The sequence below is a fragment of the Hemitrygon akajei genome, chromosome 15 (genome assembly GCF_048418815.1).
Source record: "Hemitrygon akajei chromosome 15, sHemAka1.3, whole genome shotgun sequence".
Lineage (NCBI taxonomy): Eukaryota > Metazoa > Chordata > Chondrichthyes > Myliobatiformes > Dasyatidae > Hemitrygon > Hemitrygon akajei.
Genome location: NC_133138.1, coordinates 29,941,176 through 29,968,602, shown reverse-complemented (window position 1 = coordinate 29,968,602; position 27,427 = coordinate 29,941,176). Strand labels below are relative to the sequence as shown.

Sequence of the window (27,427 nt, the reverse complement as noted above, 5' to 3'; positions counted from 1 at the left end):
CTTGCACCAACAATCATTGCATGATCAAAATCACTTGGATCACATATCTTCCCCATTCTGATGCTTGGTCTGAACAACTACTGAAGCCCTTAACCATGTCTGTATGCTTTCCTGCATTGAGTTGTGGCCACATGATTGGTTCATTAGATATTTGCATTGACCAGCAGGTGTACAGGTGTCCCTAATAAAGTGGCCACTGATATTAGAATCAATGTGTTTAAAATGATGAACAATTTTCCACGTTGTGTAACCCACTTGACCCTCTCTACAGTGAAACTCAACGTGCTGATGCATGCTGTCTGTTGTTTCCGGTTGCTCAGTCTGAAGCTGCATTTATTTTCTTGCAGGAAACCCACAAAATGAGGCTGAGGATTCACTACAGAAGTTTCCCAGCCAGTCTGATGTTTAATGTCCTTGTTTTACTTCTTCATCCTGTTTCCACACAAAGTAAGTGTTTTTTCTTCACTGATCACAATCACAATATGGTTCTTTGTGGGACTGGGACTGGCTCTTGTGGTTTCGCTTCTGGCTGTTATTCAGCATGCCAGGGGTTCAGCCCAAGAGCTCAGCTTGCCTTTGGAGATCCAAGATCTCATGGCTCTGGAGACAGGTGGATAGAAGGTTGGTGTCACGGCAGGAGATTGATGTGTTGTCAGGGGAGTCAGAAGATCTACGGCTGTGTGCCCAAAGACAGGAGATCTTTGGGCACAGTGCTCGGAAAAAGTGACTCAATGGAGTTTTAACATCATAAACCAGTGAGTTGTTTCTTATGTCTCTCCTCTCGTGGTGAAACGGAGACACCTCTTTCTCCCTTATTAGGGAGAGCGAGAGCCTGTGGTATTTCGAATACTGGGCAAACAAGTAGTCTTTGGTGTACTGCAAGTCTGTGTCTTTGCTGTTGCTTTGCTCATGCTTGAGTGTTTAGTGGCGGGTACCGATGCTTTTTTTTGCCAGTAGGGGGAGGGTGTATCGTTACTTGCTGCAGGTTAGGTCTGGGAGGGAGAGGAACTGGGGGGAACTTTGTGGTTCTAACACTTAACTGTCATTCATTCTTTGGGTGCACTCTTCTGTTTTTGTGGATGGTCGAGAAGAAAAAGCATTTCAGTATGTATATCATATACATTTCTCTGACATTAAATGTATCTTTGAAACCTTTGAAACATTGCTTTATTATTGTTCATGTAAATTTGTTCCCCAGGGTTTAACTCACTTTCCTCTCCGAGTCCCTGAATGTGCTAATGTCTCACAATCCTTGCCACCATTGAGCTCCTCCCACCAGGACTCTCTCATTCTGCACCAACACAGTTCTTATCAAAGTCAGAAATGACAGCCAGAGAGCATGTTGCTGAGGGAAACTCTCCCTCTTTATCCTGCCCAGTCTGTCTGCAGACTTTGATACAGTTGTCCACAACATCTCCTCCAAAATCTCCCCACCACTGTCCAGCAAGATGGAAGGGCTCTCGCCTTCCTGTTCCGTCCACATCTTGAGACTCACCTGCATTATCTTCACTTCACCTTCCGAACAGGCTTCTCTGGCTCCCTCTGATAACCTATCCTGGAACCCTCCTATTTCTCATCTTTATGCCCCTCTTTGATGACACCAACCAAAAACTGATTCTGGTTTCCACTAGTCAACTGTTGACACAACCTCGAGCTCATCAACCCCTCTCTCAAACCCTACACTATCTCCAAACTTGTGGATTGCATGTGGGGTGTCCAATACAAGATGAGCAAATATTACACACACAGACACACACACACTCCATCCAACACAATAATTGCTGATACCATTGTCTTCAGTGCCACTGCAAGCTTTTTCCCAAATGACCAAGCTATCTATCTGCTGGCAACCACATGAGGCTGAAGACAGCAAAAGCAAACAGAGTGCTGTACCTGCCAGGAGATGAGCTTCCATCCACAAAGACAGTTGGAGGTAAATGAATAGAATGTGGGGAGATTATGAAAAGTGTAAAAGCAACAGGTATTTCAGTTGATATCTTTAATCTCCTCGGTATTGACCAGGACAATGTAGTACTGAGTTTTAGATCACACAGTATTAGTTCTGTGCATCCAGCAGAGTTTCTCGACGTTGTATATGAATTTTATTTTTATTCATTTACGGGATGTGGCCATCGTCAGCTAAGCCAGCAGTTATTGCCCATCTCTAGTTGTCCTTGAGAAGGTGGTGATGAGCTGCCTTCTTCAACCACCGGAGACTCTGAGGTGTAGGTACACCCACAATGTGAGTAGGGAGGGAATTTCATGATTTTGACCCAGCAACAATGAGGGAATGGTGATATGTTTCCAAGTCAGGATGGTTAGTGAATGGGAGGGGGATGTCCAAGTGCTGGTGTTCCCAGGTATCTGCAGTTCTATCCTTCTAGATGGTAGTGGTCATGGGTCCGGAAGGTGCTGCCTTAGGAACTTTTGTGTATTGTTGAAGTGCAACCTGTAGATAGTACACACTGCTGTAACTGTTTGTTGACAGTGGAGGAACTATAAGTTTGTGGAAGGTGTAGCAAATAAGTGGACTGACTTTTACTGGATGGTGTCAAGCTTCTTGAGTGTTGATGGAGCTGCACTCATTCAGGTGAGTGGTGAGTATTCCATTACACTCCTGAACTGAGATTCATAGATGGTGGTCAGGCGTTGGGGAGTCAGGAGATGAGTTACACGCTGAGGATTCCTAAACATTGACATGTTCTGAAAGCCATGGTGTTTACATGGCCAGACCAGTTCAGTTTCCTGTCAATGGTAACCCCCAAGGTGTTTATAGAAGGGGATAAACTGATGGTGATGCCACTGAGTGTCAAGGGATGGTGGTTAGAGCCTCTCTTGTTGGATATAGTCAATACACTGGCACTTACGTGGCTCAAATGTAACTTGCTGCTTGTAGCCCAGGCCTGGATATTGTCTAGATACTGCTGCATCTGGGTATAAACTGCTTCACTAGCTGAGAAGTCACGAATGGTGAAGAACATTGAATTGTACCAGAGTTCTTTGCTTATATTATTTGTGCAACATTCAACCAATAGACTTTGAGTACATAACAAACTGCAGAAAGACAAGCAGTTGAGTTATTGGAAGAATGCTAAGTGCACTGATTAAGCTGATGTACGGGATACACTCTATCCTTGAACTGATGTTCAGGAGCTAACACTTGTGTATGAAGGAGTGACTATGCTGACTGTTTTTTTTTCTGAAGCTATCACCTGCTATTGTACAGTGCTAGTCTTCCATTGCTGCATGTAAACTAAATGTGCTTAATATTAATCCACTCTGATTTGTTGCTTGTTATGCTGAGCTGTGCTGAGGCCTCCCTCGGTCGGAGTTGACCATGGATATTGCATCCTAGTTGTCTAAATACACAGGCCTGGGCTGTATGATGTGGAGAGCAAGCTGTTGCCCATGTAGAAAGCTTCCCCTCTTGATCCATCTGATGAACCCAAAGGAACAGCAGAGACCAATACAGTTTGGTATCAGCAGCATTCCAGGAGTTGCTTGTCAGCATTGAACTCACAGTAGGACTGCCTTAGGGACCCCAGCTCTAGATTTTTTCCTTCCCGAAGCCTTCCCCACTTCCCCATGAGTGGGAATAGCCACAAGGCAGTGGATGTTTGAGATCAGAGTTTATTTGTTAGATGACAGAGTGAAAATGTGCTCGACAAGCAAGGAGAATGGGCAGAAGTACAAAACAAGAACTTTGCATCAGTTTTCAGTGAGAAGGACATGAAGGAGACTGAGATCGGGGAAGAGTATGTTGATATTCCCAGGCATAAGATGTTTATTCCCTTTGAGGAAGATGATTCCCCAGGGTCTGCTGGGTTCTTTCCCAGGTTAAGGAAGGAGAAAAGAAAAGAGATTTCTGAGTCCGTGACTGAGATCTTTTTATCCATTTTAACCACGCAAAGTCATAGAGTCATAGAAAAGTACAGTATAAACAGAGGCCCTTCGGCCCATTAGTCGACGTCTAAATCATTTTAAATGCCTACTCCACTCAAACCGCACTGGGACCATAAACCTCCATACCTCTAACATCCATGTACCTAACTAAACTTCACTCAAGCATTGAAATCGAACTTGCACTGGCAGCTCATCCTACACTCTCATCACCCTCTGAATGAAAAAGTTTCCCATCATGTTGCCCTTAAACTTTTCACCTTCCACTCTTAACACATGAACACTTGTTGTAAAACCACCAAGCTCCAGTGGAAAAAGCCTGCTTGCATTATTCCAGACTGACAGATTTCCACATGCTGTGTCTGCCTCACTGAAGGTTCTGTGGATGATCAAAAAGGAATGGAAATAAATGAACTTCAACATTAGTGACCTGCATGGGATTGAAGGAAATGTGCTTTAAATATTCATTCAGTTGTTGATTCTCTTTCCAACAGGAAACAGAAATCAGATTTATTTCTTGGATCAAGGAAAGGACATTGTACTAAAAGGCCCAGACAATCCTGGGAAAGGCCCATTAGCCTGGGAATGGAAACCACACTCAGGGCAGCACACCCACCAGTTGGGGACTTTCACTAGAAGCTACTCAGGCAGTTGGAGTGAATATTGGAACTCTGACTGGAAACGCAGTGACTTCTACCAGGAAGTGCAATTGGATTATTACACCGTTGATCTGAGAATTAAAAGACCCAAATTTAAATTTGCGGGATTGTTCACTTTGACACAAACACAGCCGACAAAGCAAATCCTGAGACACTACGAAATATTTGGAATCAAAGGTGAGTGGGTCAGACAAGCATCTCTCTTTCTCTGCAAATGATTTCATGCAAAATGCTGAGAGATCGTGAGGATCGTGAGATTTCATTCACCCGGTGAAGAGAGAATCACTCATTAAAACAAATACGATGAGGATTCTTGATCTCTGTTTGTGAAGTTTTTGACAGGAGCAAATTTTGCCTGATTGTTTCACCAGGAACAGCAAGGAAAAGAAGCAACAAACACTAAATTCTGGAGAAACTCGTCAGGTCAGGAAGCATCTATAAATTGAAATGAACTGTCTATGTTTCTGGCTGAAACCATTCGTGAGGAAATAAATGGACAGGAAAAGTGGAGAAGCCAGAATAAAAGGGTGGGGTCGAGAAGGAGCAACAGTTGGTGGGTGTTAAGTGAATCCATATGAGGGAGGTGAGTGCGTACATGGGGAAGGGGGCGGAATGATTGGAGAAGCTGGGCTGTGATAGGTGGGAGAGGTAAAAGGCTGAAACAGAAGGAAACTGATAGGAGAGGACTGTGGAGCACAGAATAAGGGGGAGGAGATGGGAAACAAGGGAGGAAGGTGTGGGGAATGTGCAGTTCACGGAGGCTGGTGAGGGAAAGAGACTGGGAAGGGCCCTGTTGCCTGGGAATAGAAACCACATTCAGGGCAGGACATCTGGAAACTGGGGCCTTTCCAAAGAACAGACAGGGCTTGGTGGAACAGGGTGTCACACTAGAGAAGCAGACACTTGTACCAGCGGATGGATCTGGATTCTGGCACCATTAATCTGAGAATTAGAAGATACCCAATTGAACTTGCAGGATTGTCCACTTTGATTCAAACACAGCTGAAGAAACAAATTCAAAAATAATATGAAAAATTTGTGGTTAAATGTGAGTGGGCCAGACAAGGAACAATAACATGTTTCTATGGAAATAATCAGAGTAAATCTCCCACTAAAACAGCAAAGAGAAAAAAAACATTCATTCATTGCTTCTAACATGAACATGGTTTATCAATTTTCCGAAAGAACAGGAAGCCAAGGAATCTATCCTAAAGTGAATATCATGGTCTGTTAACTGGCATGGTCTAATATGGACTGAATTGTGTTCTGAAATACATTGATGACTTGTAATAAATCTCGGCCCAGTGGGTCTGGGGTGAGACTGGACATTGAAACTGCTAATCAGTGTCACCCAATGGACCATGTCACTGGCTCAATCTGTCAAGGTCAATGAGGAAGCCCATTGAACATAGAACATAGAACAGTACAGCACATTACAGGCCCTTCAGCACACAATGTTGTGCCGACCCTCAAACCCTGCCTCCCATATAACCCCCCCCCCATCTTAAATTCCTCCATATACCTGTCTAGTAGTCTCTTAAACTTCCCTAGTGTATTGTCTGTGGAATTTGGGCTCTGTCAGAGAGTTCATGAGGACAGCTGAGGGAGAAATAACAAAGACAAAGGGATAAATGTATTAATTCATTTGCATCTGAAACTCATTTGCATTCCTGAATCAAAATTACCATGCTGAGACTGAAAGGTTTCACCAGCAGTCACACAGAGAATAGCTGGAATTTCCCTGTGGGATATGTGAACAAATGTATGACTTAGATCCGTGCATTTCCTAAGGTGAAATTCCTAGACTTGCTGACTTCTCCTGGAGTTGAATCTGCCGGCGCTCCCCGTCACTGTGCTCCACACAGACATTCAGGATGTAGCAGGAATACACTGATACTCCCCAGCACTGAGAGTGGGAAAACTGCTGATGGTCCTGGTGCCTGGTTTGAGCTGGTGCGGGATCTGTGAGGTTACTCATTTCACTAGGGAATTTACAGCAGTAAGGAGAAAAGGGAAGAAGGAAGGAAATTACTTGATTCTGTGAGTTTGTGTTTGATATGAATTTGTTAACTTTAGATGCATTTTCAAATGATATTACATGTTAAGTGCTTAATGAAAATATTTGATTATTTAATATTAATATAGTTGGTACAATTCAACACTAACTATATTGCAACAGTTTGGAGCTTCAGCAGAGGACAAACATTAGGAGTGTGACTCCGCCTCCTGTGGATGATCCTCCACACTTGTGCAGATGGGGTTAGTCTGTCCCAATTATATGACACAAAACTATTCAATTAGACCATGCCACAGTACATGGCATAGTAGATTGGTTCTAAAATGCTCCCAGACAATCTTTGTCCTCATAGATCTCAGCCAGGTGAGTGTAGGACCCTGGGGAATCAGAGCAGTGAGTGTGAGCTGCCAACTCCCTCAGCACAACCCAGACTAATCCAGTCTGAGGACCAGGGATGGAGATAAACATTGATACCTGCTGTGTTGGTGCTGTGTTGACATCTAAACGAGGGGACGGTCACTGTCTCATGGAGACACAAAAGACTACAGATGCTGAAATCTGGAGCAATACACAAAGAGCTGAAGAAATTTGCCAGGTCTGGCAGCATCCATGTAGACAAATGCACAGTCTGTGTCCATTTCTCTCCAGAGATGCTACCTGACCTGCTGAGTTCCTCCGGCTCACTATGTGCCGCTGTCAGACAGACTAAGGAACAGTCGAGTTGGGTCCTGAAGTGCCATCCTGACCAAAGGACTGGCCTCAGACCATTGTTCCTGGAATTAAATCGCACCAGATTGAATTCACAACATCAGAATATCCATTAAATTATACAGTCCTGGAATTCATTATTTCATGCCATGTTCCAGGAGGGACTGAAAGCCAGGGTAGACATTTAGAGAACCAGTCACACCCAAAGAGCCCTTCCTCATGGAGGCTCAAGGATTGGAGACCTGCTCAGTACATTCTGGCAGCTCATCAATTTAAATAATTGTGTGACTGGAATGATCTTAGATGTCCTTTTAATCCACAGTCTCCCAGGCATGTGTCAGGTCGACTTATTAAAGTGTGCTGGCACATTGAGGACAGAATCAGACTGGTGCCTTTTCCATATAATATGGTAATCCTTGGAAGACAGTTGCTACATTTCCAGTGCACCATCCCCTAGTGAGATTCCATCTCCTGCCCACTGGGGTGTCGACAGTCACAAGCCCCCTCATACAGTGTGTCCCTGAGCTGAACTCTGACACTCCAGCAGGTTCAGGGGAAAGGTCCCGGTTTCTGCTCTGCCCCACTAATCCAGGTTGAGCTGGGCTGAGTTTTAATGGCCCTGCTGTGCTATTCCACGATTTGGATGCACACATACTGCAGAACTGCTGAAAACGGAAACATCCTGAGCTCAAAACAGAAAAGGCTGGAAGACACAGCCGATCAGACAGCACTTGTGGAAAGGGGAACAGTTAATGATTCAGATCAAAGACACATCATCAGAATAGTTTATATTTCAGATTTCCAGCATCTGCAGTTTTCCTTGATTGTCACATCCTCAGTTCAGTTCGAGCCCAATCATTGGACTGTACATGTCACTGTTGACTCTGAATCTCATTGGTCTGTTTCTCACAGTTGAGGTGAGCCCACAATGGCCTGTAGAGGGCAGCGATGTCACCCTCAGCTGTACCATCTCCAGACTCCCAGATACCGTCAGTCTCCATTGGAAACCAGTGGGCTCATCCCAGCAGAACAGGAGAAACACTGATCAGATCCGACTGAATAACACCGTCTATCTGATGGTCCAACACGTTACAGTGGAGGATGGGAAGTTGTATCAGTGTGAAGTGCGGGAAAGCGGAAACGTTGTTGGTACAAGCAAAGCAGATTTTACTGTATACACGAGTAAGTGTTGAATGCAAATGTCAAATACTAAGATTGCACTTGTGGCATAGGTGGTTCATGTAATGTTGCGAGTGAACCCCTTGGAAGATTATAGTCTGTGATCTACTGTCCCATGTAAATTACAGCAATAGTTAGAGAGAAGCTTCCAGAAAATCTCTGTGGAGCAGCTGCCTGATTGTTTCTGTGACTGTTACAGCACACAGGAGGGAGTTTCTTCTGTCACATTTGATCATTAAAATATTCTGATAGTTTAAATTTCCATCAGTCCATCTGTATTTTAGAGTGAGGTCCTGATACAGCATCATGTCAAAGTGTTGTATAGACTGTGGAGTCACCATGACGATCACTAGCACTTCCTGCTCAAACACATCATTGGGATCTCTGTTCAAATGTCAACACTGCACAACAAACTGTCCTCTCTCCCTCCGTGACCCTTTCCGCTTGGTCCTGATACTGTGTGAAATGACTGCTGTGGACCCAGGCTTCAGATCAGCATTTGTCTGGGAAGAGGGAGAGCAGAGTATCACTGAGTGTGACTGGCAGAGGGATGGACAGGAATAATGGGAATAAAGGGAAGGTTGGTAGAGGATGCAACAAGAGAGGAGGAAGGCAGCTGGTGAACAGAGAGAAACAACAGAATCTGCGTGTGGGGTCTCCTCCCCCACCATTCGTCCCCCGCATTAATCTCCCTCCTGACACTTACCCCTGTAAATGGAAAAATTGATACACTTGCCCATTCCGCTCTTACCTCCCTTCCACTCATAGTTCCAAACAATCCTCCCTGGTGAGGCAACACTTCACCTGCAAACCTGTTGGGATTGTCTTCTCTTGATGCTGCCTCCATTACCTTGGTGAGACCTGAGATAGATTGGATGACCATTTTGACTTCACCCCATCTGCAACAGGCTGGATTTCCTGGTGGTCAGCCATTTTCGTTACAAGCAGTTGTTCTGTAGGTCCATGGTCTCCTCTGCTCTCAGGGAGGAGGAGCAACACCTCAGATTCCACCTAGGTAGCTTCAGCCTTTTGAAGTGGACACTGATTTCTCTGACTTCTGGTAATTTTTCTCTCTTCCCTTTTCCCCTTTAGCCATTCTCCACTTTGGCAACCCTCTTGCCTCTTCTCGCATTCTCAGCTACCTATCACCTCCTTTTGGCTCCCCACTTCCTAACCTTTCTCCCATGGTTCACTCTCCTCTCCTATCTGATTCCTTTTTCTCCTGTCTTTTGTCATTTCCACCTATCACCTCCCAGCTTCTCACTTCATCGCCCCTCCCCACTCACCTGGCTTCACCAATCGCTTTCTAGCTTGTACTCCTTCCTCTCCCCTGCTGTATTATTCTGTCTTCTTCCCCTTCATTTCCATTCCTGAAGACCTGTCTCTGCCTGAAACATTGACTGTTTGTTCCTCTCCATTGGTGCTGACTGACCTGCTGAGTTCCTCCTGCATTTTTTGTCTGTTAATCTGGGAGGGAAGCTTGGGAAGGAAGAGGAAAATGCTTTGACTGATATTTGGAAAAAGTGAAAGGACTTGTGGAAAGTGGTTGGATCAGACCTCTGAGAAATATTAAATACAGAATCAATCAAATGCACACCAGGAGAATGTTGATTTGAAACCATCCAGCTTGCTGTCAGAGTGATTGTAAACCATATAACCATATGACAATTACAGCACGGAAACAGGCCATCTCAGCCCTTCTAGTCCGTCCCGATGCTTACTCTCACCTAGTCCCATTGACCCGCACTCAGCCCATAACCCTCCATTCCTTTCCTGTCCATATCCCTGTCCAATTTTGCTTTAAATGACAATACCAAACCTGTCTCTACGACTTCTACTGGAAGCTTATTCCACACATCTACCACTCTTTGAGTAAAGAAAATCCCCCTCGTTTTACCCTTAAACTTTTGCCCCCTAACTCACAACTCATGTCCTCTTGTTTGAATCTCCCCTACTCTCAGTGAAAAAAGCCTATCCACGTCAACTCGATCTATCCCTCTCATTATTTTAAATACCTCTATCAAGCCCCCCTCAACCTTCTACATTCCAAAGAATAAAGTCCTAACTTGTTCAACCTTTCCCTGTAACTTAGGTGCTGAAACCCAGGTAATATTCTAGTAAATCTTCTCTGTACTCTCTCTATTTTGTTGACATCTTTCTTATAACTTGGTGACCAGAACTGTACACAATACTCCAAATTCGGCCTTACCAATGCCTTGTACAATTTTAACATTACATCCCAACTCCTATACTCAATGCTCTGATTTATAAAGGCCAGCATACCAAAAGCTTTCTTCACCACCCTATCCACATGAGATTCCACCTTCAGGGAACTATGCACCATTATTCCTAGATCACTCTGTTCTACTGCATTCTTCAATGCCCTACCATTTACCATGTATGTCCTGTTTGGATTATTCCTACCAAAATGTAGCACCTCACACTTATCAGCATTAAACTCCATCTGCCATCGTTCAGCCCACTCTTCTAACTGGCCTAAATCTCTCTGCAAGCTTTGTAAACCTACTTCATTATCCACAACACCACCTACCTTAGTATCATCTGCATACTTACTAATCCAATTTACCACCCCATCATCCAGATCATTACTGTATATGACAAACAACATTGGACCCAATACAGATCCATGAGGCACACCACTAGTCACCGGCCTCCAACCTGTCAAACAGTTATCCACCACCACTCTCTGGCATCTCCCATCTAGCCACTGTTGAATCCATTTTACTACTTCAATATTAATACTTAAAGAGGGCTATGCCCATGGAGTGGCTTTGTGTGAATTAAACATTCCTGGGACAACATCATATCTGACACAGGAGAGTGCAGATGCTTCCATCCAGATCAAAATAAAAGAGGAACTCAGAGTGTCAGGCAGCATCTGTGGAGGGAAGTAGACAAAACTTGTGAAACTCTAGGTGGTGTCCTGTCTGAACAATTAGAACTTGTACATGAGGAATCCACTTGCCTGAAGGGAACAAGAACTTTGTAAAACTTTACCCAAGCTGCAGCTGCCAATAGCTGGGCTCTGTTGGAGTTAGATTTTACTCTTCTCCTCCTTGCAAATCTTTTCCATACATGATATTGAAACCTCCCATGATGATCAGTTTGTCTCCCTCTGTGACATGATCCAGGGTGTACACAAGGTTGGAGTGTCTGTGTTGATGGTTGTAACACACTGGTCCTGTGTGAGAGTGAGTGACAGAGTCTGGAGATACTCACAGAGTGAGTTACTGAAATGCCAGACTAGCTCAATCTTCATGGCAAAACCCACCCCATTAAAAATATCCCTCCTTTAGGGATCAGTCATCATTTATTAGTTCTGTCCACAACCTTAACCTGTCCCACCTCCTCAACACTGATGGTAAGATTTGTCAAATGTAACATTTAAAAATAATTTGAAACCAAATTTTAATTAGTATTTTTTCAGATTTTATTTGCTTCTGTGTGGAATTCACAAAATGTCTCTATTTCAACATGAAACAATTGAACAAAGCACAAATAATTTTTAAATAAATGTATTTGAGAATTGTTCCTTATAGTCTCTGAAATACACTGTTATAAAATTTGATTGTGTTCTCCACTGTCTCTCTGATACAGATTTATATCGGGACCATTACACCCTTTATCGTCCCAGCACAGGTTACAGTGAACTCCACCTGCTTTGCTATTCTCGTATTGCATACGCTCGTGGTATGTGGACCTGGTCATCGCATCAACCACACAGCCATCAGAAACAAATAGCATCTGCAACAAAACATCAGCCCATCAATGTCAGTGGCACCGACTTTGGGAATCGACTAGTGGCCTCAGTGGAACAATTCAATGGCATGAATTTAAATGTGAGGATTGCCCCGGTGTTGTTTGGAGATGCCGGAGTTTACACATGTTCTCTGGAATCAACTGCATTTCTGACCATTGAGTTAATCACAGTGAAAGGTAGGAGACAGAATGATGGAGTTGCTTTTACCAATTAAGTCATAGTTTAAAATGTAAATAACTTGCTTGTTTCCACAGTCACAGCTGAACCGTCTGATACAGTGACTGAGGGAGACACCGTTACCCTGAACTGCTCTGTGTCTGACATCACTGCATCAACCAGACTGGTTTGGATCAATGGAGACGGTGAGACTGTTGGAGCCAAAAGACTGAATGGAGACGAGAAATCAGTGAGTTTGATCATACTTAAAGCTGAGAGAGGCAGAGGGAAATGGACGTGTGGTGTGTTTGATCAAGACATGCTCCGGATTCTCGTCCCCTATTATCAGGAGCTCAGTGGTGAGTTACTGTGGGTTTGCTCTTCATATTGAGAAACATGATCACATTTTGTGCCATGAATAGTTATATTTGCCACCAGTGAATCCTCTTTATATCCTCTGTGGGAGACTCTCTAATGTGGCTGATTGATCTGGAGGCTTTTGTGATCCACATATTCTTCAGAAGGCGTAAAACTTGTTGCTTATGATCGTTTTATTAAATATTGCAGGAACAAAGGAAAAAAGAGCAAATGAAGCTGATCTGGTCATCTTATAATAGACCATTGAAACTGGAATATAACCAAAAAATTAAAAATTATCAAATTAACTATCTAGATGTTAGGAGTATGATACATGCCTCTGAAACTAAGAATGTTCTAGAAAAATAGCGAAGTAACTTTAACCACTTAAAATTTCAGTGTGCAATCACATTTATATAGGTGATTATATAACAATATAAACAAGCACACCAAAATTAAACTACAAGAAAAATAACAATTCTACAGCCCAATCCAACAGGATTGTAATATGGACCACAGGATAATTCTGTGTCCACACAATCAATCTTGAAATGTCTCTTTTCCCTGCCTCACTGATTCTCTTGGGAGACTCACAGAGTCAGGACAACATTGGGTAATCTCAGGTAAATGGAGACATCCCATTGGATTCCTGGACCAGCCCACTACCACAATCACCACACACCTTCTTTCATGCCCATGCTGACCCATGCTGTACACATTCGAAACATTAATGTCAAGGTCCCAAGGGTGATTGGGCATCGGGCAACCCAGTGTAGAGATTCCACTTCAAACACTGTAAGGCAGTTAAAAGCTCTTAAAATTAAATTTCAATTACTAATCTGTTAAAATCTCAAATTATAAAACACAAGCAAGATGCTGAAAACATCTGACTGAATTTCAACTGAGAAATTCCTTCTCCTTTCCCATCTTGAACCGGACCTGAACTGGGTCAGATCAGAGAGGGAGATAATTCAGTGTAATATTGGGAATATCAGTAATTAGTGTATTGAATTGAATTGACTTTATTACTTACATCCTTCATATACATGAGGAGTAAAAATCTTTACATTATGTTTCCATCTAAATGTGCACTGTGCAATTTATAGTAATTTATAATAAATAGCATGTACAACAGGACAGTCAATATAACGTAGAAATACAGATGTGTCAGCATGAGTTAGGCTGTCTGATAGCCTGGTGGAAGAAGCTGTTCCGGAGCTTGTTGATCCTGGCTTTTATGCTATGGTACTGTTCCCCAAATGGTAGCAGCATGGAACAGTTTGTGGTTGGGGTGACTTGGGTCCCCAATGATCCTTCAGTCCCTTTTTAAACCCCTGTCTTTGTAAATGTCCTGAATAGTGAGATGTTCACCTCTACAGATGTGCTTGGCTGACCGCACCATTCCCTGCAGAGTCCTGTGATTAAGAAAGCTACGGTTCTCATACCAGGCAGTGATGCAGCCAGTCAGGATGCTTTAATTGTGCCCCTGTAGAAAGCTCTTAGGATGTATGGGCCCATACCAAACGTCTTCAACCGTCTGAGGTGAAAGAGGCATTAAGCTGTGACTGTGAATGAATCACGTAGAGACTGGAGTGTCAATGTAAAATGGCATGACAAGAGGCATTTTAGAGAAATTCTCAAATGAATCTCATTGATTTCAAAGTACATTGGTATTTTCTACCACTTAAGCAAAAAAAAAATAATAGCATGTGATTAAATAGAGTTTAATGGCTATAATTAAATAGTCTATTTCAACAATGGGGATGAAAGGGTTAATATGTCAGGAGAATTTGATGGCTCTGGTCCTAAACTTGCTGGAGTTCAGAAGAATGAGGACGGATCTAATTGAAACCTACCAAATATTGAAAGACCTAGACAGAGTGTTCATGGAGAAGATGTCTACAATAGTGGGTGAGTCTAAGGCCAGAGGCCAGTCACAGAATAGAAGGACATCCCTTTAGAAGGTGATAAGGATGAATTTCTTTAGCCAGAGTGTGGTGAATCTGTGGAAGTCAGTGTCATATGTATCTGTGGAGGCCACATCATTGGGTATATTTAAAGCCAAGGTCAGTTAAAGGCATAAAAGTTTACAGTAGAGGTCATGAGGATTGAGTTGATATGGAAAGTAAATCAGGCATTATCTGGAGTGAACTCAGTGGTACAAATTCTGCTCCAATGTCTTGTACTCTTATTATGGCAACATACCCAAAATGCTGGAGGATCTCAACTGTCGAGGCAGCATCTATGGAAAAATGTATAGTCGCCGTTTTGGGCTGAGACCCTTCAGCAGGACTGGAAAAAAAGGATGAGGAGTAGATTTATAATGTGGGGAGAGGGAGAGAGAAAAACAAGGTAATAGGGGAAACTGGGAAGGGGAGGGATGAAATAAAGAGCTGGGAAGTTGATTGGTGAAAGAGATTCTGGGCTGGAGAAAGGGGAGTCCAACAGGAGAGAACAGAAGTCCATGGAAGAAAGAAAAGTGGGGAGGATCACGGGGGGAGGCGACGGACAGGAAAAGAGATAAGGTGAGAGAGAGAAAAGGGGATTAGGAATGGTGAAAAGGAGGACGGGGGAGGTAGGGGAGGTATTACTGGAAGTTAGAAAAATCAATGTTCATGCCATCAGGTTGGAGGCTACCCAGACAAAATATAAGGTGAGCCTGAGTGTGGCCTCATCATGACAGTAGAAGAGACCATGGATTGATATATCAGAATGGGAATGGGAAGTGGAATTATAATTTCATTGAGACCTGACGTAGATTAGGCGATCATTTTGCTAACATATACTGTGTCTGATGCTCCCAGTGTGGTCTCCTATATAACCATGAGACCCGCTGTAGGTTAGAAGACCATTTCACCAAGCACCCTTACAGTTTTTCTGCCAGAAGATGCAGGATATCCCAGTGACCATCCATTTTAATCCATTTCCATTCCCATTTCAATATGTTTATCCATAGCCTCCTCCACCTCCACTGATGTGATGAGCCCACACTTAGGTTGGAAGAACAACACTTTATATTCCATCTGGACAGTCTCCAACCTGATGAACATGGATTTCTCGAACCTCTGGTATTGACCCAACACCCCCCTCCCCCCCACCGCCCCTGCCCTTTCCTTCAGTCAGGATGCTCTTACATTTGCCCCTATAAAATGTTCTTAGGACTTGGAGGCCCCTACCAAACTTCTTCAACCATCTGAGGAGAAAGAGGTGCTGTTGTGCCTTTTTGACCACACAGCCAGTACGAACACACTATGTAAGATCTTTGATGATGTTTATGCCAAAGAACTTAAAGCTGTTCACCTTTTCAACCCCAGATTCATTGATGTCAATAGGGGTTAGGCTGTCTCCATTCCTTCTGTCATCCACAACCAACTCTTCTGATTTTGTAACATTGAGAGAGAGGTTGTTTTCTTGACACTACTGTGTCAAGGTGATGATTTCTTCACTGTATGCTGCCTCATTATTATTTTAGATTAGCCCAATCAATGTAGTGTCATCAGCAAATTTAATTAGCAGATTGGAGCTGTGGATGGCAACACATTCATGGGTATACAGAGAGTAGAAGAGGGAGCTTAGTACACAGTCCTGGGGGGCACAAGTTTTGAGGGTCCGAGTGACAAAGGTGATGGAGCCCAATCATAACACCTGCCAGCGATCTGACAGGAAGTCCAGGATCCAGCTGCACAAGGCAGAGTGAAGGTCGAGATTGCTGAGCTTCTTGTCAAGCCGAGAGGGAATTATGGTGTTGAAAGCTGAACTGTAATCCAAGAACAGCATTATCACATAAGCCTCCCTCTTCTCCAGATGTGTAAGGATGGTGTGTAGAATTGTAGCTATTGCGTTATTTGTTAATGGGTTGTGCTGGTAGGCGAATTGTTGGGGTCCAGTGTGGGTGGTAGCATGCTACAGGTTTTGTCCTTGACCAGCCTCTCAAAGCATTTGCTTATTATTGAGGTGAGTGTGACAGGACGCCAGTCGCTCAGACATGTTACCTTCGTCTTTTTAGTTACAGGGACAATGGTGGATGTTTTGAAGCAGAAGGATACTGTACACTGGGAGAGGGAGAAATTAAAAATGTCCGTAAATACACCTGCCAGTTGTGCTGTGTACACTTTGAGTACTCACTCTGGGATGTTGTCTGGTCCTGTGGCCTTGCAACTGTCCACTTGTTAGAAACACCTGTGTATTTCGGCCTCAGAGATGACAAAGCTGCCGGTTGCATCATCTGCAGGTCTGCTCAGGGGCTCAGTACTGGCGACATCGAATCGAGTGTAAGAAAAGATTTTGCTAATCTGGGAGAGAGGTAGCGATTTTGAAAACTCCACTGCATTTAGCTTTGAAGTCTGCGGTGGTGTGCAGACCTTGCCATAAGCTAAGTGTCATTGGTAGAAAGTTGAGTCTGAATCTTGTCTCTGTATTGCCGTTTTGCTGCAATGATAACTTTGCACAGATTGTAGCTGCATTTCGAGCTCCTGTTGGTTACTGTCTCTGTGTTGCACAGTAAGTGCACCTCGCACAGAACTGCTGATCCAGGGTTCTGATTTGAATTTGGATATACCCTGACTGATTCCTCGATGCAACACCAGATGAAACTTGTGACCCCTTCCGTAAACTCGGAGACATACTCATCATGGAAGACATTCTAGTCGAGGTCATCAAAACAGTCCTGTAACATGGAGACCGATTGGTCAGACCAACAGTGGATGGTTTGAACTATGGCCACCTCTTGTTTCTGCTTCTGCCTGTACTTAGGCAACAGAAAAATGGAGTAGTGATTTGATTTTCCAAATGGAAAATGGAGGAGCGCTCAGTAAGCTTTGCAGAAGGGAGAGCAGCAGAAGAGTCAGTCTATCAAACCTGATGTGACTATCAGCTACTTGAACAAGCAATGCGAAGGAAATCACAGAAATTAAGAGTATACTGTAAATGTTAGAACACAGATCGCAACATAACCACTATATGCAGCACCATCTTGGGTATCTGCAGATTTTCTCTTGTTTGTGCTCAAAATATGGACTTATTTGGGTGTTTTCAGGTCTTGTATATAAATACCTGTACAGTGGATGGAAATCTCCGCTGACAATGTAGCTTTGAATATTCTGACATCTGTGGACAGCATGAAAGTTTCCTAGGACAAAGTGCCAGGCAATCAAAATATAGTTCTTTAGTCACTGTGTTGAAGGACAACTCTCTCTGCGGACGATAGTGTGTATTCAACTGACAAGTCTTGTACTAATGGACAATTGGTTCTTGACTGTAATAACCGGCTGCTACCCCCAGCCCGCGGTAGATTCAGTAGCATCGCAGCAGAGCAACAGTTAGCGTGATAATTTACAGCTCGGAGTATCAGAATTTGGAGCTCAATTCCAGTGTCGACATTAAGGAGTTTCTACGTCCTAATCAACACGCGAGCTTCCTCCCTGTGCTCTGGTTTCCTTCCATGTTCCAAAGATGTACTGGTTAGTCAGTTAATTGGACATTGTAAATTGTGTTTGGGCTAGGATTGAATAGCTGATGTTGCTGGGCAGTGCGGATCATTGGGCTCCAAGAGCCTGTTCTGTACTGTAGCTCTAAGTAATCAACCCATAACTTCTGAAAGATGTCCCATGACTAATGGTCCCTATCTCTGAGGATTGATCCAAGAATCCACGTGTAGTTTAGACATGGAGTGCAGAGACAGGGTGGCTCAGTGCTTGAAGTTGTTGTTGTTCGTCCTTCGGAGTCGAAGACGACCACGACTTCTGTCAGGTGGAGGGTTTGAGACTGTGGGTCCAGAGGTGACTCGTGAGGCCAATCCGGGCCCTAAAAGCTCACCCATATGTGGGACATATGAGTGCTTGAAGTAGATGGGCTACAACAGCAGTGCACCATGAATACACACTGAGAGGCCACTTCATTAGGTACAGGAGATTCCAAACAAAGTGGCCACTGAGCCTGTGTGTAGAGCCACAGGAAATGTGTGAGCTCCATAATGAAAAAAAAACTCCTTATTTTTTTCCCATGCAATAAGGCTTGAGGACAAGGAAATGCAGGAAAATTATTGGGCAAGTCTCGTGGATAGTCCACATTACAGTGGAGGAGATGCTGAGCATCTTTAAAAATTTGAAGGTAAGTAAGTTTCCGGGGCCCGATCTGGGGCATCCGAAGGCACTGAGGGAAGTTGTAGAAGAAATTGTGGGAGCAATTTCTGTGCGTGGGAGATTATGTCTCACATAGCTGATTGAGCTTTGAAGAAATAGCAAGAAAGGTGGATGAGGGAGGGTGTTAATGTGGTCTATACAAACTGCATGAAAGCCATGGTCGTCTGTGGTACTCCACTTGGTACTGACCTCCAGTTAGTAAATGCTTAGCTTCTACCATCCTCTGTCCTCCAATCAGCCTGATAATTATTTTTCCTACCTTCTAAAACATCTTGAATCCCTTCTGAACCAGTCTATCATATGGGGCATTGTAAACACCTCAACAAAATCCATGTGAAACTCATCTTTATTGTTGCAATGATCAGTTTTTTTAGTCATCTCATTTTAATTACCTTATTTCATTGCTTGTTATGAAGTATCATTCTTGTAAAAGCTCCTGGTAAATCAGAAAGATTCATATGAACTTCAGGAGCTGTAATGAGATCATCAGCTCTGTGAGAGGGCACTGAAGAGCACAGGGCTCCAAGCTTTGTAGAGCACCTAAATTGGTTTATTGTTGTATAATAAGAGCCATTAATCATTTGGAGTTCCTCTTGATTTTCTCCTGCGACTGACTGTTTGTAATGTGGTCTCCAGTGCTTTCTGTTTAAGCATATCAAATTTATTTTGATAGGCTCAGGGATTCCACATGACTTGCATTATTTTACTCAATGCCTGCTTAGCGCTAATTGCTATGTCTAGTTTTGAGAATGTTACTTCTTACAGTGTCGCTCAGCCGAGCCACTGATATACTTTTGAGTTGTTATGAATAAGCTCTCACCACCATCTCTGCACAAGAATCTGCCTTTCCTCTGCAATTGGGTTCCAAAATTGCCAGCACACATCGTGACAGGGGCTGAAAGAATTTTTCAGAAATCCCAAACAATTCTAATCAGAAATTATGAACAAAATAAGAACTCACAACTTACTGTAACTGAATTCTCCAAAATGCTCTTCATGACACAGATCACACTGAGAAGTTGCTGTCTGATTATTTTCACCTTTCCATTTGCAGGAAGCGTGAATTCTATTTACTTTCTCCATCAGGAAGGGATCTTTGTATTGAAGGGACCAGACAATCCTGGAAGTGGCTCCATTGATTTGGAATGGAGATCACACTCAGGGCAACAAACCACAAAGCGATTGGCCACTTTTCACAGAGAAGATCAGCGATGGGCCGTACAATGGAGTGACGAGTACAGTAAAATACCAGACATTTCCCAGAGGTTACATGTGGACTGGGGAACCCTTAATCTGAAAATCAGGGAGCCCACATTTGAACTTGCAGGAGAGTTCACCTGGACTCAGACACGGTCTGGTGGGAAAACCCTGAGACAGTGGGAAATATCGGGGATCAAAGGTAAGTCGGTTATTGAGTCGAATGGGTTCAAAAGCATGATTTTCCTGTGACTATTTCTTCAAATTCCAAACATAATATTGGGATTGTGTCCATATATTTCCTGGAAATACTTGCAAGAGAAGAAATCTCAAGTTAGTCGTGGTAACATATATGTTCTTTGATAATAAGTTTACTTTGAACTTTGATCCTCCATGCTCAGAATCCAGCATAAAATGAATTGTTCATTGTAATCAGCCTGGTGGGTAACAATATTTGAGTCATTTGTTTGGTCAGTTTTGTATAAATATTGCTGCAGAGTTAGTGGTGATGGGATTGAACCTGTGTGAGAGCTGAGGAAAATGGCTCTGGTCTCCAGAATATCTAAACCACAGCTCATCTGTGACAAAGTCATGGACTTTGAAATTGGAATGGCAGCAAACGTGCTCATGTTCAGCAAAATTGCTCATTGACATTGATGGAAATGTTGAGATTTCCACACAGCCAGAGATTTATGTGGAAGTCTGAAGCTGCTGTCATTAATTCCCAGCTCTCCCACCGGGTGACCTACTTTAAGCCTTCCCCAATGAAATCATGGGAAATCAATGATTTGATGAAAATATGAAGAATTAACAAACTGCTCTGAGATTTAAGACAGATCTTTTTTTATATGTTAAGATATAGATCATCAAACTCTAAAACACTAAGTTGATTTTAAGCTACTGGAATATAATTCCCTCAGGTGAATTGAGCACAGTTGGCCAGTATTTGGCTAACGATCTGTTTGCAGATAAATGACAATTCTGCCTGGAGCATTTCAGAGAGTCTGCGGGGAACTGAACCACACATCATGTGTCTGTTTCCACAGTTGAGGCCGACTCACAGAGACCTGCAATGGGCAGTGACGTCACCCTCAGCTGTACCATCTCCAGACTCCCAGATACCATCAATCTCCACTGGAAACCAGTGGGCTCATCCCAGCAGAACAGGAGAAACACTGATCAGATCCGGCTGAATAACACCGTCTATCTGATGCTCCGACACGTTACAGTGGAGGATGGGAAGTTGTATCAGTGTGAAGTGCGGGAAAACGGAAGCATTGTTGGTACAAGCAAAGCAGCTTTTACTGTAAACACATGTAAGTTTTGTTACCATATGTTGGATACTAAAATTACGCTTGTATCATAGGGGGCTCAAGTAATATTGGGAGTGAACCCTTTGGAAGATTATAGTCCATGATCTACTGTCCCATGTAAATTGCAGCAATAGTTGGAGAGAAGCTTCCAGAAAGTCACTCTGTGAAGAAGCTGCCTGCTTCACTCTGTGACAGTCACAGCATACAGGAAGGAGATTCTTCTCTGAGGGTTTATCATTCAAACATTTTGTTAGTTGAAATTAATCTCAGTACTCCAGTATCTTAGACTGAGATCCTGATACAGCATCATGTCAAAGTGTCGTATACAAAGTGGAGTTACCATGACAACCACTATCACTTGCTGCTCACGCTCAGCACTGGGATCTCCATTCATATGTCAACCCTGAATAGCAAACTGTCCTCTCTCTCTCAGTGACCCTTCCAACAAAGTCCTGATGCTATGTGAAGTGACAACTGTGGACTCAGGTTTCAGATCAGCATTCGGCTGGGAACAGAACCAAGGGAAGAGGGAAAGCAGAGTATCACTGAGTGTGAATAGCAGAGGTATAAATAATAATAACAGAAATAAAGGGAAGATTGGAATAGGATACAGTGAGAGAGGAGAAAGGCAGCTGGTGAACAGAGAGAAGTGACTGAGACTGGGTGTGGGGCCTCCCTCCCTTTTCACCCTCCCCACTACTCTCCCTCCTGGCACTTATCCCTGAAAGTGGAAAAAGTGTTACACCTGCCCATTTTTCCTTTCCCTAATCTCCATTCATGGCCTCAAACAGTCCTGAACTGGTGAGCAACACTTAAAATGCACTCCTGTTGGAGTTGTTCACTGTAACCCATGCTTTCAATGCAGCCTCCTTTACCATTGTGAAACCTGATGTAATGTGGAGTCCTGCGTTGTCTTCACTTCATCTGCAGCAAGCAGGATTTCCAGGTGACCAACCATTTTAGTTACAAAACCCACTCCCATTATCCATGGTCAGTTGTTCAGTAGGCCTATGAACTCCTCTACTGCACGATGAGGATACTAGAAACATAGAAACCCAACAGCACAATACAGGGCCTTCGGCCCATAAAGCTGTGCCGAACATGTCCTTAAGTTAGAAATTACCTAGGGTTACCCATAGCCCTCTATTTTTCTAAGCTCCATGTACCTATCTAGGAGTCTCTTAAAAGACCCCATCGTATCCACCTCCACCACCGTTGCCAGCAGCCCATTCCACACACTCACCATTCTCTGCATAAAAAACTTACCCTTGACATCTTCTCTGTATATACTCCCAAGCATCTTAAAACTGTGTCCTCTTGTGCTAGCTATTTCAGCCCCGGGAAAAAGCCTCTGACTATCCACACAATCAATGCCTTTCATCATCTTATACACCTCTATCAGGTCACCTCTCATCCTCCATCACTCCAAGGAGAAAAAGTCGAATTCACTCAACCTATTCTCATAAGGGATGCCCCCCAATCCAGACAACATCCTTTTAAATCTTCTCTGCACCCTTTCTATAGTTTCCGCATCCTTCCTGTAGTGAGGCGAACAGAACTGAGCACAGTAATCCAAATGGGTTCTGACCAGGAAGCTGATCAGCTGAAATGTTACCTCTCGGCTTCAAAACTCAATCCCACGATTGATGAAGACCAATACACCATATGCCTTTTTGACCATAAAGTCAACCTGTGCAGCAGCCTTGTGTGTCCTATGGACCTAAGTCCCAAGATCTTGCTGATCCTCCACACTGCCAAGACTCTTAGCACTAATATTATATTCTGCCATCATATTTGACCTACCAAAATGAACCATTTCACACTTAACTGGGTTGAACACCATCTGCCACTTCTCAACCCCGTTTTGCATCCTATCAATGTCCTGCTGTAACTTCTGACAGCCCTCCACACTATCCACAACACCTCCAACCATTGTTTCATCAACAAACTTACTAACCCATCCCTGCACTTCCTCATCCAGGTCTTCTCTAAAAATCACGAAGAGTAGGGGTCCCAGAACAGATCCCTGAGGTACTCCATTGGTCACTGACCTCCATGCAGAATATGACATATCTACAACCACTCTTTGCCTTTTGTCGGCAAGCCATTTCTGGATCCACAAAGCAATGTCCACTTGAATCCATTGCCTCCTTACTTTCTCAAGAAGTCTTGCATAGGCTACCTTATCAAATGTCTTGCTGTAATCCATATGCACTACATCAACTGCTCTTCCTTCATCTATGTGTTTAGTCACATCCTCAAAAAATTCAGTCAGGCTCATAAGGCACAACCTGCCTTTGACAAAGCTATGCTGACTATTGCATATCATTTTATGCCTCTCCAAATGTTCATAAATCCTGCCTCTCAGGATCTTCTCTATCGACTGAAGTAGGACTCACTGGTCTATAATTTCCTGGGCTATCTCTATTCCCTTTCTTGAGTGAGGAAACAACATCCACAACCCTCCAACCCTCCGTAACCTCTGCCGTCCCCACTGATGATGCAAAGATCACTGCCAGAGGCTCTGCAATCTTCTCCCTCACCTCCCACAGTAACCTGGTGTACATCTCGTCCAGTTCCTATGACTTATCCAACTTGATGCTTTCTGAATGCTCCAGCACATCCTTTCTCTTAATATCTATGTGCTCAAGCTTTTCAGTCCACTGTACATCATCCTTACAATCACCAAGATCCTATTCTGTAGTGAATACGGAAGCAAAGTATTCATTAAGTACCTCTGCTATCTCCTCTGATTCCATATACACTTTTCCACTGTCACACTTGATTGGTCCTATTCTCTCACCTCTTATACCTCTGCTCTTCATATACTTTTAGAATGCCTTGCGGTTTTCCTTAATCATATCTGCTAAGTCCTTCTCATGGCTCCTTCTGGCTCTTGTAATTTCATTCTTAAACTCCTTCCTGCTAGCCTTATAATTTTCTAGATTTCTATCATTGCCTAGTTTTTGAACCTTTTGTAAGCTTTTCTTTTCTTCTTGACTAGGTTTACAACAGCCTTTGAACACCACGGTTCCTGTACCCTACCATCCTTTCCCTGTCTCACTGGAATGTACCTATGCAGAACTCCACACAAATATCCCCTGAACATTTGCCACATTTCTTCCATACATTTCCCTGAGAACATCAGTTCCCAATTTATGCTTCCAGGTTTTTGCCTGATAGCCTCATATTTCCCCTCCAATTAAGCGCTTTCCTAACTTGTCTGTTCCTATTCCTCTCCAATGCTATCTTAATGGAGATAGAATTAAGATTACAATCCCCAAAATGCTCTCCCACTGATGAGATCTGACATCTGACCAGTTTCATTTCCCAATACCAGATCAAGTACAGTCTCTCCTCCTGCAGGCGTTTCTACATATTGTGTCACGAAACATTCCTCAGCACATCTAACAAATTCCACCCCATCTAAACCACTTGCTCTGAGGAGGTGCTAATCAATATTTGGGAAATTAAAACTTCCCACAATGACAACCCTGTTATTATTACACCTTTGCAGAATCTGTCTCCCTATCTGCTCCCTGATGTCCCTGTTACTATTGGGAGGTCTATAACAAACACCCAGTAGAGTTATTAACCACTTCCTGTTCCTAACTTCCACCCACTGAGACTCTGTAGATAGTCCTTCCATAATTTCCTTCTTTTATACTATCTGTGATCAACAGTGCCATGACACCATCTCTTTTGCCTCCCTCCCTGTCCTTTCTGAAACATCTAAAGCCTGGAACTCAAAGTAACCATTCCTGCCCCTGAGCCATCCAAATCTCTGTATGGCCACAACATCATAGCTCCAAGTACTGATCTACGCTTTAAGCTCATTGGCTTTGTTCATAATACTCCTTACATTAAAATAGACACATCTCAAACCATCGGTCTGACCACGTCCCTTCTCTATCACTTGCCTATCAACCCTCTCGCACTGTCTCCAAGCTTTCTCTATTTGTAAGCCATTGCCTATTCCTCCACTCAGGGTGGAGGCAATACACATCATATTCCATTTGGGTTGTATCAATCTGACAGCCTGAATTCCAATTTTTCTAACTTCTGTTAATTTTTCCTCCTCCCCTTCTCTCTTTTTCTATTTCCCACTCTGGCACTTCTCTTACGTCTCCTCTTCTCCTAACCTGCCTCTCACATTCGCTTGGTTCTCCTCCTCCTTCCCTTTCTCTCATGGTTCACTCTCCTCTCCTATCAGATTCCTTCTTCTCCAGCCTTTTGCCTTTTCCACATATCACCTGCCAGCTTCTCACTTCATCTCCCCTCACCACTCACATGGCTTCACCTATCACTTTCTAGGTTGTACACCTTCCTTGCCCACACCTTCTTATTCTGCCTTCTTCCCTTTCATTTCCAGTCTTGATGAACTGTCTTGGGCTGAACCATCGATTTTATTCCTATCCATCGATGCTGCCTGACATAAGAACAAAAGAAATAGGAGCAGGAGTAGAGCATCCATTCAATAAGATCATGGCTGATTTTTCTGTAAACTCAGCTTTTGTACATGCCTTTTCCCCATAACCCTTAATTCCCCTACTATGTAAAAATCTATCTAACTGTATCTTAAATATATTTAATGAAGAAGCCTCAACTGCTTCCCTGGGCAGAGAATTCCACAGATTCACCACTTTCCAGGAAAAACAGTTTTTTCCTCACCTCTGTCCTAAATCTTCTCTGCTGAATCTTGAGGCAATGTCTCCTAGTTCTAGTCTCACCTACCAATGGAAACAACTTTCCTACTTCTATCTTATCTATCCCTCTCAATGTTTTATATGTTTCTATAAGATCCCCTCTCAATCTTCAGAATTCCAGAAAGTATATTTCCAGGCGACTCAATCTCTCACCTCATAGGTTAACCCCTTCATCTCTGGAATCAACCTGGTGAACCTCCTCTGCACTGCCTCCAAAGCCAGTATATCCTTCCTTAAGTATGGAGACCAGAACTGCACACAGTACTCCAGGTGCGGTCTCACCAGTACCCTGTATAGTTGCAGCATGACCTCACTGCTCTTGAATTCAATCCCTCTAGCAATGAAGGTCAACATTCTGTTTGCCTTCTTATTAACCTGTTGTACCTGCAAACCAATCTTTTGTGATTCATGCACAAGAACTCCCAAGTCCCCCTGCACAACAGTGTGCTGCAATCTTTCACCATTTAAATAATAAACTGTTCTTCTATTATTCCTTCCAAAGTGGATGATCTCACATTTACCAGTGTTGTATTCCATCTGCCAAACCTTGGCCCACTCACTTAACCTATCTATATCCCTCTGCAGACTCTCCACATCTTCTGTACAATTTGCTTTTCCACTCAGTTTTAGTCTCATCAGCAAATTTTGTTGCACTACACTCAGTCCCCTCTTCCAAATCATCAATGTAAATGGTAAACACCTGCGGACTCAGTACCGACCCCTGCGACACCCCATTCACCATTGACTGCCAAGTGGAAAAACACCTATTTATACCAACTCTCTGCCTTTTGTTGGTTAACCAATCCACTATCCATGCCAATATACTTCCTCCGACTCTATGCATCCGTATCTTATTTATAAGTCTCTTGTGTGGCACCTTATCGAATGCCTTCTGAAAATCCAAGTATATGACATCCACCTGTTCCCCTCTATCTACTGCACTCATTATCTCCTCAAAGAACTCCAGTAATTTTGTCAAACAGGAACTGTCCTTTCTGAATCCATGCTGTGTCTGTCTAATGGAACCACTCCTTTCTGAATGTTTCACCATTTCTTCCTTAAAAACAGCTTCAAGCATTTTCTCGACTACAGATGTTAAGTAACTGGCCGAAAGTTGCTCGTCTTTTGCCTACATCCTTTTTTAAAAAGTGGTGTGACATTTGGTGTCTTCCAATTTGCCGGGACATGCCCAGAGTCCGGAGAAATTTGGTAAATGATTACCACCACATCTACTATAACCTCCACCAATTCCCTCAGCACCCTGTGATGTATCCCATCAGGACCAGGGGACCTATCTACCTTCAGTCCCTCTAG

General features: G+C 43.3%; 1 protein-coding gene across 5 annotated transcripts in view; it reads left to right on the top strand.

Moving 5' to 3' along the window:
• LOC140739245 (uncharacterized) overlaps positions 1-27,427 on the top strand; it is a 107,925-nt gene that overhangs the window by 11,759 nt on the left and 68,739 nt on the right. For all 5 annotated transcript variants that reach the window (XM_073067371.1, XM_073067373.1, XM_073067368.1 and 2 more), the window contains 7 exons: positions 348-447; positions 4,395-4,736; positions 8,197-8,466; positions 12,082-12,420; positions 12,499-12,759; positions 19,952-20,296; positions 21,141-21,410. In XM_073067371.1, coding sequence (XP_072923472.1) covers positions 360-447; positions 4,395-4,736; positions 8,197-8,466; positions 12,082-12,420; positions 12,499-12,759; positions 19,952-20,296; positions 21,141-21,410 — 1,915 coding nt within the window. In that variant the 5' untranslated portion in view covers positions 348-359. The remainder of the gene's footprint in view (positions 1-347; positions 448-4,394; positions 4,737-8,196; positions 8,467-12,081; positions 12,421-12,498; positions 12,760-19,951; positions 20,297-21,140; positions 21,411-27,427) is intronic.